The following is an 18,483-nucleotide window of genomic DNA, read 5'->3' as shown; positions in this document are numbered from 1 at the left end:
CATATGCCTGTCTGTCAAAGTAATACGCTCACCAATAAATTGTGCATCGTTGCTGATACTATTTAGCTGACTGAATGTCAGCCAGGAGCCATGCTTAGGTAAGACTGGATCACATTGCACAAACATGAAGTTGCCTGTGTTTATGATGCTCTTTTTTATATTTCTATTGAGAAAAATACTGTGTCTTTATAATGAATTTGGTGTGGTAATAACTGTAGTCATAAAGAATAGTGCATGAGTGAATTGTGTCATGTGTGCAACGATAATAAGAGCGTATCCAACTGCACTTGCTATTTTCATACAGCACAGAAATCTATGAATAAAAAGGTCATTATGTTAGCTGCTCACTAAATGATTTTTCATATGAACTGTTTGTGGTCAGTGCACTCACAAGATCTCACTGTCTCCCACACTCCTGATTATTTGCACATCTTAACTGGGTAAGCTATGTAGAATATGCAGTAACTATTTAAACCTTTTATAGTTCATAACTATTTGCAGCAGTTTGGTGCTTGTTGTGCATGATTTAATGAAGGGTAACCACAGTGGTTCAAGCATGCATAAATGTGTTGTGCATTGAATATGCCAAAAATGTTAAATTGGAGACTGCAGTTGGAAAACTCATACTCCATAGTCCTGTGACTTTCAGATGACTTTGGGGATTCAGTCAGCGGAGAGGAAAGGCTTTTTATACAGCTTGCAAGTGCTTTACGAGGATGGATGGGTGGCAGTTAAAATTATCCATCAATCTACTGTTGAGTATAGACTCAAGCTCTGCTTTGTTGGCGTCATTGCAAAAAACACATTCCAACAAATAATATGCAATTTTATCCCCTAAAAAAAACATGATTTTGTTTTGTTTCGACTGAACTGTTGGTCTAATTTAAAAGCATTGACACAATGAGAAAATCAAAACATATTTAATGTTGACAGATGGTTTGACCAGCCATAGAGTGAGTGCTGTGTGTTGCTAAAAATGGGGGGGGGGATTTGGAATTAAAGTTTGATATGCTTCAAATTCCCTTTCTGAAGTCCAGTATTTTACTACTTCTTTTCAGCGTTATATTCCAGTTGAACTTTTCTCTGTATTTGCTGCCCATTTCAAACAAATGCATAGTGTGACCTTTGCAGATCATATATTTGCAAGGCTTCTATTATGCTGTAACTTTATTCAGTCATGGCAACTAAGTCATGGTATAATGTGTATTAAGTGGAAATTAAAAAAATGCTACAATATGGCCTGTTTGTTGCTGCTTTGTCTACATAAAACTGCAGCAGGTTATATAGCATTGACTCAGCTGAATAGAAAATTAATACTCCTTTCATTCAGTGTCTAATATGATCACCAGTTACAGGCACACTCTGGTATCTATATACAATAGGTTCCAGATATTAGCTGTAAATGTAGAATATCCTGTTTGTTTAGTTTGTGATTTGGTAAAGATGGCAGTGAGTGAAGGCAACTATTCTCAACAGATAACAGAGCAATATTATTCTTATACACATGAACAGCTATCCAGAACAGGTCGGTGTTGTCGGATCACATTAACAGCTGATGAGGTCCTTGTATAACTGAACAGTAGAGCAGTCCATTTATTTAATTGCGAGGCAGCTTGACAATAACAGTTCATCTCACTGACAACAGGCTAACCTAACAGCTTTTTAGTGTCTGCACACACACCCACACAAGTTCTCTCACTTTCACTCACAAAAATAAACACCCACAACATCTACATTCTAAATAAAGATCTATTGAAATTGAAAATTATAACGGGGTGTTTTCCCCAGTGCAGACAATGATTTAATTTGTCATCTATTTTTTGCACAAAAATGGAAATGAAGTACAACTATGGACTTAAACATTGCTTGAAGGAAATATATTAAGGCATGTAAACCTAGTTGGGGGCCTAATCTATCCAGTCTTACCTCATTGAGATGTGTGCAGTGTGAGAACATCTCAGGGACAGATGCCTACAATAACAGAATGAGCTTCAAAATGCAGAATGTCTTCTGTTTCATGTTAAATTCATTGAGCAAAGAAACATGGGTTTGCACTTTAGTAAGTGATATTTATTCATGGCTTAGCAGAGGTTAGCAGTTTTATAACATGTTCTACATCTGACATTTTTCGATGGATGGGTAGAGAAGTGGAGAAATAGAAGGAATGATAAGAAAAGAAGGCACTGAATTTTTAGATGAGCATCTTAACCGAGTATTTCTGCTGTTTGTGTGCCCATCTTGTGGAGTTTGGCGTATTGATCATATCAAATTTGCATAGTTGGATTCAGCCTGCAGAGCTTCATGCACAGTTCTGTTGAAATAGTTAAATGTCAAATTCAGCTATTTTTCTCTTCTGGGCAAATTGGTGACAGTGAAATGCTAATTGACTGAAGTGAGAGAGTGTCCTTCATCTTGTTCAGGAGCTATCGATCCACTGTAGAGTTGAACCAGAGCCTGCAGTCAGACATTTACTCAGACTCGGGCTCAGAATAACTCCAATATTTAGGGAGGTGGGAAGGTGTTTTGGTTGTTTTGCAGGTGGGTTGTGTTAATTGATTTCTATCAATTTATTATGTGAGCACATGTTGATTAATGAGCTTGTGAGAACCAATTATTTATACTTCATTGATGGTCATGGAGAGATAGGGTGCTCAAGTGAATGTTTTTCTAATAGCATGCAGTTTACAGTATTTTAATTTGACCATCTGGTTCGGGTCTGTTGCAGTGTTGCCTTTGCAGTATTAAATGTACTTGGCTGTGCAGACTGTGAGCAGAGTGTAAAATGGTGAGCGTTGATGTTTCTGTCTCTAGCCAGATAACTGTACGTGAGTAGTCAATGGAAGAATGTGTTATATTTCAGCCATAACCCTTTCCTCCTGCTGCACAGGCCTTATAGAGGTGGTTGTGAGCACCCTCTCAGAAGCTGCAGTGGTCTACCTGGATGCAGAAGCTGCTGGGAGAAAGGTCAGCCATCATGTTTTGCAAGCCCTTCTGGAACTGCTCCACAACATCCTAAAACAAATGTCTACCGTTGTCCGTTCTGCACTGCAGGTATGAACACACACACACTCATGCTCTATTATCTTATTGTAACTGTCAGTAAATAACACAAGTTGGCAACTGTACTTAAAAGTTACTGAGCAAACACCTTAGCAAACAAGTTACTTCAGTATTAAACATATCTACACATCACTGCATGGCAAGAATCCTTGCAAAGAACTTCCTTTTGGTTAGTCTTGTATTTCATAATATTTTTTTCAAGTCATTGTCCATATGTCAGTTGTTTTGCTGTATCATATTACATTCGTCCTTATAGCCTAGCCTGCCAGCCTATTCCCACATTGATTCACCACTATTTACCAGTTTCTTCTCTGTTGAGCACAGAACCAGCAGAATCACAAAGTCAACTCCCTGAAAATGTTGCCCTTGTATCATGTCCCTAAAGACGTGTGTGTATCTCTGTGTGTGTGTGTGTGTGTTGTGGCGGGGGGTCCGTTGATGTTTGCACTGGAAGCTAGCAGGTTTAAGCAACTGCAATATTGAAGTTGTGGACTCAGGAGAAAGCGCACGAGGTCCCATGTCCCTGGGACACACACACACACACACAAACACACACATACACTCATAGGCATACACAGAGGGGCCTGTCTGGCTATGTCCCTGCGGCCTCATTATCACTACTGGCTTTGTCCTCAGCTTGCCTCCCTACACACACACACTCACATACGCTCACATACGCATACACACACCAGCCCCCATCTCCCCACAGTGTGCACTCCAGCCCAACGCATACATATTAATGCCTGGACAGGGGGGTGGGGGGACTAAAGGGGAGGTAGGGTAAAAGACTGGGTGGAAGAGAGAAGGACAGAGGGAGGGAGAGAGGAGGATGGAGAGATAGAGGGAGAGACAGAAATGGAAAAAGGAGCAAGCAGAATGTGCAGCGGAAATCAATTCTCCAAGAAATGCAAAGCTCATTAAAAAGAAAACTTCTGCCCAAACCAAATTCATTTGGGTAATAAGGTCTGATAAGGAGAGAGGACGTGACTAGACCACTCTCCCCAAACTATTACCGCATTGGTCAAGAGAGTGAGAGTCAGAGATTATATATACTACAGAAGAAAAGAGAGAGAGAGAATTACCGAGAAGAAGTGACTTTGGGGGGGAGAGAGAGAGAGAGAGAGAGAGAGAGAGAGAAGATATGTGCCAGTATTAATCACATTATTCCACCGCTAATTGGCCTCAAGTTCCACTGTAGGCATGAACTGAACTAAAAAAAGCCAAAGTGAGGGACAGAGGTGTTAATGAGCGGGGCAAAAAGAGGAGATGGGAGTCTTAAATGAAATGCTAAAATAACTTGATGTAAGGAACAAAGACAATGGTTCAACCTGTGTTGTCACATCTGGTGTTAAAAAAGGGTTAAAAAAACAATGTATGCATAAAAAACAACTTCCTCTGTTAGTCTATCAGTCTGTCCTTTCCTGTCTGTCTCAGTCTGTCAGAATTTGTCTTGGCAGGTCTCTGGATCCATCATTATTGACTGTCAAATCTCTATAAATGATTTAACGTTTGTGTGTGTGTGTGTGTGTGTGTGTGTGTGTGTGTGTGTGTGTGTGTGTGTGTGTGTGTGTGTGTGTGTGTGTGTGTGTGTGTGTGTGTGTGTGTGTGTGTGTGTGAATAGAGCCAGAGGCTATCTTGTCCGGCAGTAGAGACGGAGGCAGCAGAGAAGCTGCTCCTAGCCAACAGACCCCTGAGCCAACTCAGCACACACCTCATTCACATGGTGAGACCAACACTCAAAGAATGTGTGTGTGTGCGTTTGTGTCTGTCATAGGCTACTTTTGGGGACAAATCTCAGACTTAAGACCAGTTAATTGAGGTTTAAGGTAAAAGTAAGTCTTCAGGAAATTGTATTCTATTCTATGACTATAGTAACATGCACAAAGTATTCCAGCTTTTCCAAAAAAGACAATATGCAAGGCGTTTACATGGATAATGAAAATGAATATTCCACTAATATTCCCATTTACATGCAGAGGGTTATCAGGGGTTTCCTCTGCTGCAGTGGGATAAGGAAGGGGTATAACGTGTGAGCTGCTGCCTGATATTTATAAGTGATATTGATATGACTGTATTTTATAAATGTATAGTTACAGTCACATCCAGTACCTAGGTCAGCCCATGATGTTCACTGTACTGCTGAGTGTCACCATCAGTCCATGGCTGCATGTCAGGATAATAACCAATCCTCTTCGTCCCCATTGTGAAGAAGGCTCACTCTGTTTTCCCAGCCTGTCCTGAACAGCTCTCCACTCTCCTCTCATTCCTCTCCTCGTCTGCCTTCCTGCTCCAGTATATGTCATTTTGAATGTGCAGGGGTGCGTCACACTACCAACCCATCATGCATCTCTATCCCAGCCTAGCAAATTGTTGGCTTGTTGGATTGTTCACAGAGCACAGAGCTGACTGTAAACAGACGAGAGACCCGGTGTCACAAACTGTGATAAAAACACAATTAAGATGCACATTCCAAATACTTGTCCAAAGAATGCTCCTAATACTCTAATAATGTTAGCATAACCCACACGTCTTAGTTGGAAATTTCTGCAATAAGAATAAGGCCCAATTTGAAATATCCAAATGGGATATGCTGTATTCATGACGGGTATCAAATTTGGAATATTGTCACACATGCGGAATAATAATGAAATATTAGTGTGCATGTAAACATAGTCTGTGATCTTCTAGTCTAAATGTGCATATTCTCAAACCCACTCTTGTGTCTGTCTACACTGTAAACAGCAACACTACCAATCAAGCTTATGTAAAAGTTCCTCCTTAATTAACTTCTTCCAAAGAAGTGTGTACAGTACCAGTCACATTCTCATTCAAGTGAGTGGAAAAGTGTGTCTAGAACTGTACTCTTTGATGAGTACAGTATATCTCTATTATGGAACTTAAGTTAAACAGACCTACAGTAAACATATTTTAAGAAACAATAAAATGCTTGAAATTCCCTTCGATGCCCAGGCACTTCTGACTTCTGTACATCTCACAGGTTACATAGTTACCTGTAAATATACTGACTATTCTAGATGTGTGTATACAGCATAGGAATGTCTTATCAAGATAGTGTGCTTCTTGCACATTGCTCATCTGTTTAAGATGTTTATTATAGCTTACTGAACTAATTATACTACAGTTATTACAAATATCCTAAGGATCTCACCCTCTGTATCTTTCTTTAACTAATAAATTAGTAAACTAATAGATTTAACATGATTTGAAGGCCTACATACTTTGAAATAGAATATTTAGATATGTATATGTATATGTATATATATTATATATATAATAGTTTATTTTATAAATAAAATACATAAAATATAATAATGACTTAAATGAACAACAAGAAGTCAGAAGTTGAAGAGAAGGAGGTAAAGAGAGATGTTCAAAAGAGTGAAACAGAGGTGAGAGGATAAAGAGGAAAGGAAAAAGGATGGAGAAGATCCATCCAAAAGAGACGGGGTGCTGGGAGGCATCTTGGGACGTCGAGGATTTAAAGGAGAGGGGAGAAAAGGAAGGAGAGTGGGAGGAGGAGAAGGAGGTCTCAGGGGACACAATAGAGATTTTTACTTATACTTGACACATTGAGTGTTGGCTGTGTGTGTGTGTTGTTTGGGTTGAGGGGCCAGCTGACACACCCCCGACCTCTGCACAGCTCCTTTGCCCCATGGGAGATTATTGAGATAGAGAGTGCACTTGTGTCAATACAATCCCTGAATCTAATATCATTAAAACCACAAAACCTGCTTGTATTAAACAAATACAGTTTGGAAGAATAGTAGTGCAGTTAAGTTTAAACAAGGGTTCAGTGATCAGCAGTAATCTTACTAAGGCACACACAGTCTGCACACACAGTGAACATTGATCTGGATTATTTCCTGATGCTACTTAACATGTCCTCCATATAAATAATATATACATTCACATATTATGTTATTAAATAATTAATTTGAATAAAAACAACACACTGAATTGTTTACACCCAATGTGAACCAACATTATCAACCCTTTTTCTGAAACAGATTAAGTTTGCAAAATGTGAAATCTATCAAATCTCTATCTATTTTTACATTACAAACACATCTAAAGCTTCAGTTTCAGGGTCGTGGTATTGTTCCTGCTATCTCATTGGCTCACTGTCATGTCTTACTGGTACACTTAAATAAAACAGAGCTGTCATTAATGTTATTTCTGTGCTTTCCTTGCTCTGACAAGGCACAAGTTCTATTCTCATTTTACAGTTCAACAAGCTATATTACATCTTCACCTTTCTCTTAAAGTTGTGCTTTATATTTTATAACCTGTGTGTGTAAAAAATCTTACTTCATATTTACTGTAAATACACCAAGAGGAAGAATTCAGTCTATATGAATTCAGCCCTTGGTAGATAGAATTATTGAATTTATTCATTTGTTTATTGATTATCTTTCCATCTAGCTTTCTATTGAAAACCAGGAGGTGTGGGAGGAGCCTATTCAGTGTCTGTCTCTACTGGTTCAGCTGTATGGTGGAGAAGGTCATGACTGCCTGGCACCTTCCTGCTTGCGTAGCTTCTCACATGTGCTGTGCACACACATGCACACTGAGAACCCTCGAATGCAACGCACAACACTTAGGATCATTAAACGGCTGGTGAGTACAGTGCACATGCCAGCATACAAACACACACAGACAGAAGACATGCTATAAAATTGTTTTCCACTCGTGTTAACACATTAACATTTTGTGACTTATCATGGGAAAGAGTCACTACTTTTACTCAGTCAGTATCGGTCTTATCACAGTTTGCAGCATTGAAACATGTTTGAATATCCTTGAATGACTCACAAGTCTTAGCCTCATGTGTTGTATTTTAATGGTTAAAATATTAACTGCCACCACTGCTGAATGAAAATATTGGAATAGTAAAAAAAAGACTCTTTCTCTCACACATGCATGCACACGCACACACGCACACACACACACACAACTATGTGTGCTGCTGTTCTGAAAATAGAGTGTAGTTTCACCAGAACGAGGCTGACAGACGGAGCAAGACAGAGAGAGAAAAGTGTTTGTATCTGCCTGTCAGTCTATGTTGGAATGTCTGTCCAATTTTGTCTGATAGTCAAAATGATTTGTAGCAAAGGCCAAAGATGGCTGTCTTGTAAAAGAGCATACTGCAGTAAAGCAGGTGATTTAGTGAGGCCTCTTCTCCCAAACCTTAATCAAAAATATGAGCTCAAAACAGGAACAGCTTAGCAGACTTTCACCAGAAGTAAGCTACTCTTATTGACAGTAGTAGTTTCACACACAATAATAAAATAATGCTGGTACAATTCAGTTGAGTTGTGCTGTTATGGATGACTTATTTGTTCATTCTAATTAAACCCCTGTGGAACATTGAAGACTCGCACTGCATTAGACAAAACTGTGAAACGTCGTACGACGTATTTAGCACATTTTGCAAACGAGGTTTTCTAGGAAATTAATTCATGTTGGATGACTCTGCAGTACAAGATTTACACCCAGTGCCAACATTCAGTGGCGATGCAGAAAGTGCTGTGCAATTTATATAGAGTGGAGGTAATGCATTTTAATTTAACACCAAAGACCAGGCTTGGCATCCTTTTTCAGACCAACAATTAATGCTGGACTTTAAACCACAATGTCAATACTTCATTAAACTTTACCAAGTAGTTTCTGGTTAAATAAAATAACATGAAACATACTTTAATTATCATAAAAAACTGTTGGACTCAGTCATTTAAAAGTGCTGAAAATGGATTAATCCAAGGCTGTGCAGAATAGTTCAGTATTGATTTAAGCTGCTAGGTATACTCGAAAGGAAAGTTTGGAGGATGAAGTCCAGTGAAAATATTTCTTAAAAAAAGTCAACATGACCAGGTTTGAAAAATTGGTAGATTTTGCTGTAGATCCCTATGAATTATGTAAAATGCATTCTTAATGTTTTGACTTGGCTGCAGGCTTAACAAAATACTTTCTGCACATTGGACACAAGATCAGCTGTCACCCTGAGATCATGTGATCTGACTGAAGGTTGTGCCTGGAAGCTACCTGATATGTGTAGTTTTGTGTTTGTGCATGTGTGCATATGTATTGCTAACCCAGGTTCGGGATGAATCCTAAATATCTAAGGCTAGCTTCCCGTGACCAGCTCACTCGGTCCAGGCAAACTCTCCGAACATGCCTCTGGAGCCATTCTGTCAGTCCAATCAGCCGACCTGCTCTTCCATGTGGATATCTTTTTTTGTCTCCATAATGTCTGCCTTTGGCTTCTTCCTTCTGGCCACAGGTGCAACTCCTGGTTGCTAGTGAATCAGAGACACCCCTCCACCCCTCTCACTAATTAGCTCCAGCTACATGAACTGCCAACACACAAACTCTTTGTCACACAAAAGCTCACAAACTTAACAAAATCTCAGTTTCTTTCTGTCTTTACAAATGTGTCCTCTTGTTCAAACTCCTTCATTACCCCCCTGTGGTTACAGCTACAGTAACATCTAGGTGTGTATTCTCTACCCTGCTCACCACCTTGAACAGCACACACAAACAGAGCAGTGTGTTTCAGTTATTTCCTCATAGCTAGTCGATGAGTCACTAAGCAACTCAGTGCTAGGGGCTGAACTCATTTGTTTGGTCATAAAAATAACCATCTACCTTTCTGCACCTTCTGTTTAGTCATTTTACTAATTGCACATCAGTTAATGTTGAAGATTTAAAACTGAAGTTTTCCTCAAGTTGCTCTACTTATTTGTTTTTCTCCATAGGAGCACAGATTTAAAATCAACAGTTACGAAGTTTTAAAGAAATAATGAAATCAACAATTGACATTTGACTTTTTTTTTTTTTTTTTTGACTAAAGGCTTATGAGTTTTCTTAAATCTCATTATCAATCAGTTGGCAGAGAATGGTGTGCACCGAGAAAATAACATTCATTATCCACAACATTCACACTTTTACACAGAATTACAGTCACACTGACTCACACATTCTCTCTCAAACACACACCTACACACTCAGACAAGTTCCTGCCCTTCAACAAAGGCTTTTTAATCATCTTTCATTGATTTCAAGGCTGTTAATCTCAATCAAAGATCCGGCTAATAGCTTAGAAACTGCAAGGGACAAGAGAGGGAGAATGAATCAAGTCTGAATTAGTCAATTAGTGAAATTTGTCTTTTTCTTTCAATCACAACATGGAAAGACTTAAAGAAGAATGCTAATTAAATGAAAGGGAATTTATATTTAAAAAAGAGTTATTAGAGAAAGAAGGACTTATTATTTCTTTTGAAGCAGTTTGTCAGTGTATATATTTAAACTCAGTAGTTTGCCTACAGCAACACAGTGATTGGTCCCTTCATGTCTTTTTCAGACCCATTTTACACATAAAACCCCACAAATGCAGAAAAATATATGTTTATTGATCTCTAGTATTTTTGTGTGAACTGTTCACAAACTGCATGACAGTCCTGGATCTGTGGGGCAACACAGGGTGATGTTGCCAGTGTTATCTGATGTTTCTGCTTACATTCAGGGTTAATCCCACACTACAAACTCTCTCAACTCTGGAAGCAAAAATATCTCAGTGCAGTCTACAAAATGTCGAAGCATACTATGTACAGTTACTGTAGCCTTTTACATGTATGAGCTAGAAACATGGAAGGGCATTTATTTATTTTATGTATCTATTTATCCAACCATCCCTCTGTCGCAATGCTTCCAGTGTGCAGTTAATACAGGCAAAAAAAATGTGCAATCAAAATACAGGTTGCATGGATTGAACTGAAACACACTCAAGTTCAAGGAGCCATATTCCTCCTTGCATCTGAGTATTACAACTAAAAAACCAGTCGACATCTGCACAAAAAGTTTAATAAGACAATAAGAAGTGTCAGGGAGAATAACCTGATTCCTCACATGTGAGTCAAAAAAGATAAAGCGCTAAGGAAATCAAAACTGTCAGTCATGAGGGCTTTTATGGGATTCATTGTTTTTAAATACAAACTGAAGCAAAATGGCTCCAAATGACATGAAGACTTGACTTCAGATTCTGCTCCAACAAGTAATGCTGCTAAATAGCTTATCACTCTTAACTTTACAGTAGCAGTAGGTACAGCATTCACCTCTTAATGAACATTATCCATTAAACAAATAATCATACTTCAATAGTCTCTCTTACTCACACACACACATATGCTGTCTGTCTTATTCATGCAAGGTCTATATTATTCAAATGTAGGCTTATTTCTCTCCCTTTCTTTGCTGTCAGGTACATTGTCACTTGTTAGAACTTAATATCTATTATGACAGCCCTGTGCCGTCTCTCTGAGAGGCAGCATGTCAGACTCGGTGCGTCTGTCTGTGTGCCTCTCATCTGACTTTGTGTTCAATATACTGAGGCAGGCTGTTGGTCAGGTAGAGATGAGGAGGGAGGAGGATAAAGGAGGAGAGAGTGAAGAAGAGGTGCAGAGTATGGATAGTGAATGGATTGTGTGTGTGTGTGTGTGTGTGTGTGTGTGTGTGTGTGTGTGTGTGTGTGTGTGTGTGTGTGTGTGTGTGTGTGTGTGTGTGTGTGTGTGTGTGTTGCACATGAATGGTTGCATGTGAGAAAAGTAAGAGAGTGAGGGGAGCATCTTTGTCTCCTCCTAACCCCGTTTCCTAGCAACAACCATGCTATGTCGCTGCAGAGACAGAGGTGATGATGTCACTGGAGATCAGAGAGAACACGTTCTCCAAACACTCAGACGCACATCCACTTAGATGGCTCTTACACACACACACACACACACACACAGAGTTCTTGGGTGGGTGTGGAGCCTAAAATTCATGGTGTGAGGAGACAAGTCAGAACCTGAGTCAATGACAAAGGGAAAACACAGAGGATGCAGGGAGGAAATTCAGTAAAGGCAAGAAGGGGGTTATTTTTTCTATAACTGCATTTTACATGACTGTACAAAGTGATGTACGAGTTCAGTAACAGAGTCTATAAAATTATGACTTATGGAGGAGCAATAAGGACAACAGTGATCAAAATGATAATCAGCAGAAAGAAGAAAAACTCAAAGCACTAATTTGAAAAAGCGCTGGTGTGAGAAGAGGGTTGTTTGTGCATTGAACTGGATTTTTGGCAAATTAGCTCTCTGATCAATTTACTTTGAAATGTCATTTACAAATGAGTTTGATGTCACTCAGCAGTTGGTCTCAGTAACTTGCAAAAATGATCATTTGGTGATAATACAGACAGACGGTTTCCGTCTTGTGGTGGACCATTAGATGACTTTGAGTGGCACTGTGAAAAGATTAAGTAGTATCTCTAATATGCAATGTATCATCAGTTTTTTGTTTAGTTTTTTTCTTCTTGGTGAAGGTGATTCAATTGTCACAAAAAGCCAAAAAAGAGCTAAAAAAATACACATATAGTTCAAGTTAAGCATTTTGCATGCTTGGGTATCATGACTGCTATTACTTTGTTGCCATGACAACAAAGACAAGTCATCACTGATAGACAGTAAATGTTAACATATATCGGCCCTCACAATAGGGCTCAGCATCATGGCGTCCTATAAAGTCACGCTACACTGATGAAGGGTGTTAGTCACAGAGTTCATCGTCACTGTAAACAACTATAGTTCAAACTTTAGCGGGATGACTCGTAAACAACTCAAAAAAGAATAGTGGAATGTGTTTCTTGTTTCAGTGTGATTCACTTTTTTCCTCTCTTTCTTCAGGTGCTGACGACAGACAGATTTGATTGGTTAGAATGTCCTGAAGGGGCGGAGCTAGAGAGTCTACTGCAGGATATAACGTCATCCAACAGGTGAGTGTTTCTATGCATTAGCGTGTCATTAAATATCTCTTTAGTAGGGAGTATTCCTTCCATCTTTGCTAATTTAGTCGTACAGAGGCTTTGTAAAGTTTTCATTCAAAATACTGTATTTTAATAACTGTGGCAAAACAAGATTTTAGAAGTTACAATGTGAAGCTGTGTTTAGTAGATACGTATATATGTGTGAGTCCAAATCAGGTGCTCATTTCTGTCTGTGCACAGAAAGGTTAGAATCGTGGTTACCAATAACAAATCATACTTAATTTAAATATATTTCCTCCAGCTCTTCCCCTCGTCTTGTTATTTTTATGCCTGTCTGAACATGTCAGTGCATTACACATCAAAATGGAACTTTTTGTGGTTGTTAATTGAAAGGATGTGTGTGTCTGACAGGGCAGAGTGTCAGCTCAAAGGCTCAAAAAGATCTCAAAGATTAAATGCAGACATTTATTAAAACCAAGACTCCATCTTTGTTTGCGGGTCTCTTAACCGTCTGATATCAACGACAGGAAACATGACCTGCACCTCTCTCATACACCTCACAAAGTAACAGCTTCCTTCAAACATTCATGAGTTTGAGAGCCGTGAGGTTTGTGTTAGGGTTTAACAGGCAATTGTTACTCTGTTATTGATGACTTACACCAAGTAGCACAAGCTGAATAAGAGGAAACAGGCAGTGCTACATTAGACTTTAACTAAACATAAATTAGTGATTAATGGAAGCTATGCATATATTTTTTTCCCTTAGAATGTCTACATATATTTAAACAAGCAGTATTTAAACAGAATAATTAAAGGTAAATAAACTCTTGCTCCCTCATTTTATGGGATTAACATCTACTCACAGTGTGTTTGACTAGTTAAATGCGATGCAACATCTCACACGTATTTATTCAGTTTCTCTTTTCTGTTAAACTGAAGCAGACTAAATTGAGAAGTAATGATAATACAAATAATGATTGAATTAGTTATTAAAACAGATATCATTTTCTTTCAGCTGATGTTTATCAAACATTAATAAACATTTATTCTGACAGACTTTGTGTGTGCGCTCCTGTATGTGTGTTTGTGTGTCCACCTGTGTCTGCATCTGGCTGCCTTTTGTGAGTATGTGAGCCGAATGTGTTCCCTCTTTGAGCCAAGGGTTTTGTCGCTGTAGCGACCATGCTTCCTTTGATCTTTTGATGTATGAGACCAGCGACCTGTCACACACAAACACACACACACACACACACACACACACACACACACACACACTTAGTGCATACACACAAACAGATGATGAATACAGACAAATAGTCGCTTTCACCCACTTCTATATACAAACTGTGTGTCTCTCAATCACACACTCAGCCTGTCAGATCAATAATAAAGGTGTATTGTTGTCCTGCTATTGAGGCCTCTCTTACTCCCCCCTCCCTCTCCCCCTCTTTTCTCCTTGGTCACCCCTTTTCTTCCCTTTTTGTTAACCTCCATACCCATTTCTTTTCCTCCCCCCCTCCTCTCTGTTGTCTGTTTTTTTTTTTATCTCATTTTATTTCTTTTCCACCTTTCTCTCTCTCACTCTTATGCTTCCCCTCTCCCACTTCTCCTCTCCTTTCCTCTCCCCTCGTCTCCTCTCTCTCTCTCCTCTCACTCTCTGGCAGATGAAAGCAGAGATCAGCTCTAGCCTTTGAAGTGGCTGTGACTGGCACACTCCCACTGGTTTAGCGGTAGGAGGAGGGGAGGAGGGGAGCAGAGGTTTTAGGAGAAAGGGCAGGAGATGAGAGGAGTTATGAGGAGAGAGGAGTGGAGAGGAAGGGAGGGGAGCAGGGGTGAGGAGAGGTTTTAATTGAGAGGATGAGAGGAGTTGGGGCAGAGAGAAGAGACGGAAGAAGGGCGGGAAGGAGAGGGGAGGTCTGGGCTGAGAGCCTAACCCAAATGATGTCATTCAGCCTTTACCATGGCAACCTGAGGAATGCCTTTTTTTTTTTGAAAACCTCAAGCCTGACCAAGTGGAGAGGGAGGGGGCGCCTTCTCCATCCTGAAGAAAAGCCTTGAGGCCCAAAACCCGATCCTTTGCTGTGTTCAGTCAAACATGAAGCCATCAGTTGTGCAGACCACTAATATGTGCTCACATGACAGAAGCAGCTCAGTTAACGTCATGACTCCTCTGCAAACTCTTCACTCTCTGAAACTCTGCTTTCAGCTTCAATTCATGAAGGGTTTTAACAAAATGCCAACAAAAATCCCATAAAAGCAATTCATAGTGAGAAGAGTTGTGGTTATTTTGCTTCTTACTGCTTTGCACCAAGCAGGATTTAGCAACATTTTAAAGTATTAGATGAATTTTGAGAACTAGGCTTATTTGCTTTATTTCTTCAAGTTAGATGAGAAGATCAGTACGACTCCCACATCTGTATTGTATAGATGAAGCTACAGTCAGCATCATAGACTGTAAAAAAGATGTCACCCATTAGTCTTTGGACTCCTGTTTTGAAGCCTCAAGTTTGCATTTTGACCATGGCCAACTTTAATTTTTGGAGACGGAAGTAACTGTATTTGGATGAATGTGTGGAGCTGACTGTAATGCTAGTGGCATTTACAGTCTATGGTTAACTGCTTGGATAGCAGTCTGTTTAGCCTAGCTTAGCATAAGAACAGGAAGCTGGATAACTCCTGACACCCGGGAGGAAAAAATGTCATAAAGTGTTAATTTGTGAGGTTGTGTTACCCTCAGACCAAGCTAGTCTTCCTATTTCCTCATGTTTGTCAGTCTGGTGTTGAAGCTGAACTAACCTGCTGCTGACTGCCATTTTATTCTGAACAGACAAACATGCTTAAACATTGCCAGTGTTGAGTGTTTAATGGCTAATAAATATTATTTTATTTTGACATATTGAATATTGAATGTTCCAGAAAAGAGTAAATGTCATAACTGCTCTGTATCTGAACACTAACACAGAGAGGAGGCTGCTTGTACACTGACTGACTTCTCATGGTGTTTGCTTTTTTTTTGGGTTGGCTGATATTTTTTTGGCTGTGTCTCAGATGGTGGAAAACACATACATTTCAAACAGCAAACACCCCGAGTGTTGGTGTAAGCCGATCGTGAGGCTAATGTGATGCTGTAATAGCCATTCACTGTAATCTAAGAGCAATTATTTCATTTTCTGCTGTCCTCCAAGCTGCAGCTGAGTGTCAATTTGGGACTGTGAGAGTGCGGGGATTTAATGAGTAACCCAACTCAAAAGTTTGTACTAAAACTTTTATGAATCCAATTTATGTTTTCCAAATCCACAAACTTTCAAGGATTTCCAAAGCCTCTGGGAACTGTGTTAATTAGGTTAATTATGTAGGTTTTAATTAAGTAAGGAGGGGTGGGTGGGCTACTGCTGGCCTGGCGGACAGGCTGCCCTCACAGACACCTGGGAGCAACAGAGGAGGAGAGGTGAGAGAGAGAGAGGGAGAGAGAGAGGGAGGGAGATAGGAGAGTGAGTGAGTGAGAGAGGGAGAGGTGGGTGAAGGGAGTGGATTTCAGACAGGCTGTAGGACTCTGAGCAGATGTTTACAGTATAATGTAAGTGTTTTGTATGAATGTATAAATATGTACTAAGAGTTTCTGCTGAGTATTGTTAAATACACCACCATAAGTGATCTGAACAGAAAGACAATGTCAGAAACTATAATAATATATCATTTATGATCCAGATATTTTCAGACTTACTGTGTGTGCTCAGTAGTTTAACAAAACAATCACACCTCAAGGTCCCATTAATTAGCTGTTCTGGAGCGCTCTATCATATCACATGGTCTTCTTCAGCAGACGTAGTACTTTGAGGCCTTCTCCAGCTGCTGTTTCCGAGGTCAAAAATAACTTTCAAACTCAAATAATACTTTGCTACTTAATGCTGGGATATTTATTAAATGCCTCATAATGATGGTATTTGTTATCACCGTTGTATTTACTGTTCCAATACAACAATGTTAATAGGATGTCATTGAAAAAACAGTGGAACAGTGGAATGGAAATATTCAGAGAGCAGAGATGGATGACTCAAAATAAATACCAGCACAGGAGCAGACTGGACTGTCTCTGCAGCAGCTGGAACTGTTCATTCACTTCACTCAGCACCAGAATCCACACGGACCTCGTCTGAGCTCTCGTCTGCCAAACTTAGATATGACCTTGTTTCCATTTACTGTAACTTGGTTTCCCTAACAACAGTATACCTTTAGCAGTTTACACTCCTCATCCTCATTTACAGGAGTCATTCATTAAACTATAACATGTATTTATTGTAGGCGGTGATTCAGGTAGAAGTATGTTTAGTATGAAGTGTTTAGTGGATTCGGGAAATGTAAAAGCCTCCTGTGGTCTTACAACGACAGATTCATATTTAATGGCATGAGATGGGGCATAAACACCAAACATACAAGTTCCTACAGACTGATAAATTCCAATAAAGAAGATTAATACTGCATTCAGTGTCGGCCTTGAGTTAACTTAGAATTGAGACATTACATCGTGTTCACCTGAAGGCAAGTACTTACAGTATAGATAGAAACTCTGGGTTGACTACCAATCAGTGAAAGAATAACTTAGAAACACTAGTGCAGTTCCCATGCTTTCTAAAACCATTTAACTGAACTATTTTGTAAAGTTTATACCTGTTTATGTTGCTCTGACAGCACGATGAGCACATTTCCCAACAAACAGTGAAACTTCAGCAGTGCTAAGAATCTATCAAACGAATAGTGAGGAGTATAGACCATATTTTAAATGTTCAGAGGAGTTCACTAAGGAGCCAGAGATCACTTTGCTGCTCAGAGTGCCGGTTTATAATCACATATATTTCAGTCAGTCCAATGCTGAACCATTTCCTGATGTACAAGTAGGTGGTATGGCCCGGACAACTCGGAAATGAATCCCATATTCAGAATATTAGTCTGTCATATTACTGGGGAAAATGAGTCAGAATGAGGTGAGAGAGATGTGAAGCCACATCAAAGCCACAGAGAGACGTATATGAATTATTCAATTATTGTAACAACACATAAAGCCTTTCTTTAGAATATATAGTATGTGCATTACATGACACTCATCATTTGCACCTTTTAGGGAAACTTTGTTGGTTTTTATGTGAGGAAAAATAACAGAACTGTGATGTGGTGAATAATGGCTGTTTTTTTTCTGTCCCAGGTGTCATGTCGATGTAGTTCCACTGGCTGCTGAAATCCTCCAAGAAATCTCTGGATCCTAAAAGCATCTCATCTTCAAACTGCAAACAATGCACAGTTTTTCACCTTTTATGAATTTTAATATTTCTAGCTTTTCAGAAATTCTCTTCATTTTCATGTTACTTATATCTGAATAGTCAACTAGAGAGGATTTTTCTGTCAAAATATTGTCTTAAGTTTTGGAATAAAATGTCTTCAGAAATAAGTTATGTATTTAAGTCTCTCAGTAGACCAGTTTAATGTTATTGGTTGGTGTATTGATTATGTTAACCTTATAATGCTATATTTGATGAGTGTTTGATGGTTCATCTGCTGGAACAAGCTTTGAGTCATGAGTGAATGTGATGCTGTAACATCAGAGCATTCAT

At 39.3% G+C, this 18,483-nt stretch overlaps 1 protein-coding gene across 1 annotated transcript in view; it reads left to right on the top strand.

The window, feature by feature from the left end:
* The window catches only part of ulk4 (unc-51 like kinase 4), a 75,751-nt gene extending 57,539 nt beyond the window's left edge, over positions 1 to 18,212 (top strand). The window contains exons 32-36 of the mRNA XM_053327622.1: positions 2,888 to 3,051; positions 4,682 to 4,783; positions 7,504 to 7,698; positions 12,798 to 12,886; positions 18,078 to 18,212. Coding sequence (XP_053183597.1) covers positions 2,888 to 3,051; positions 4,682 to 4,783; positions 7,504 to 7,698; positions 12,798 to 12,886; positions 18,078 to 18,138 — 611 coding nt within the window. The 3' untranslated portion in view covers positions 18,139 to 18,212. The remainder of the gene's footprint in view (positions 1 to 2,887; positions 3,052 to 4,681; positions 4,784 to 7,503; positions 7,699 to 12,797; positions 12,887 to 18,077) is intronic.
* The last annotated feature ends 271 nt before the right edge of the window (positions 18,213 to 18,483 follow it).

The sequence above is a fragment of the Scomber japonicus genome, chromosome 10 (genome assembly GCF_027409825.1).
Source record: "Scomber japonicus isolate fScoJap1 chromosome 10, fScoJap1.pri, whole genome shotgun sequence".
In the NCBI taxonomy this organism is placed as follows: domain Eukaryota; kingdom Metazoa; phylum Chordata; class Actinopteri; order Scombriformes; family Scombridae; genus Scomber; species Scomber japonicus.
The sequence above is the reverse complement of the archived record's forward strand: the minus strand, read 5'-3'. Positions and strand labels throughout refer to the sequence as shown.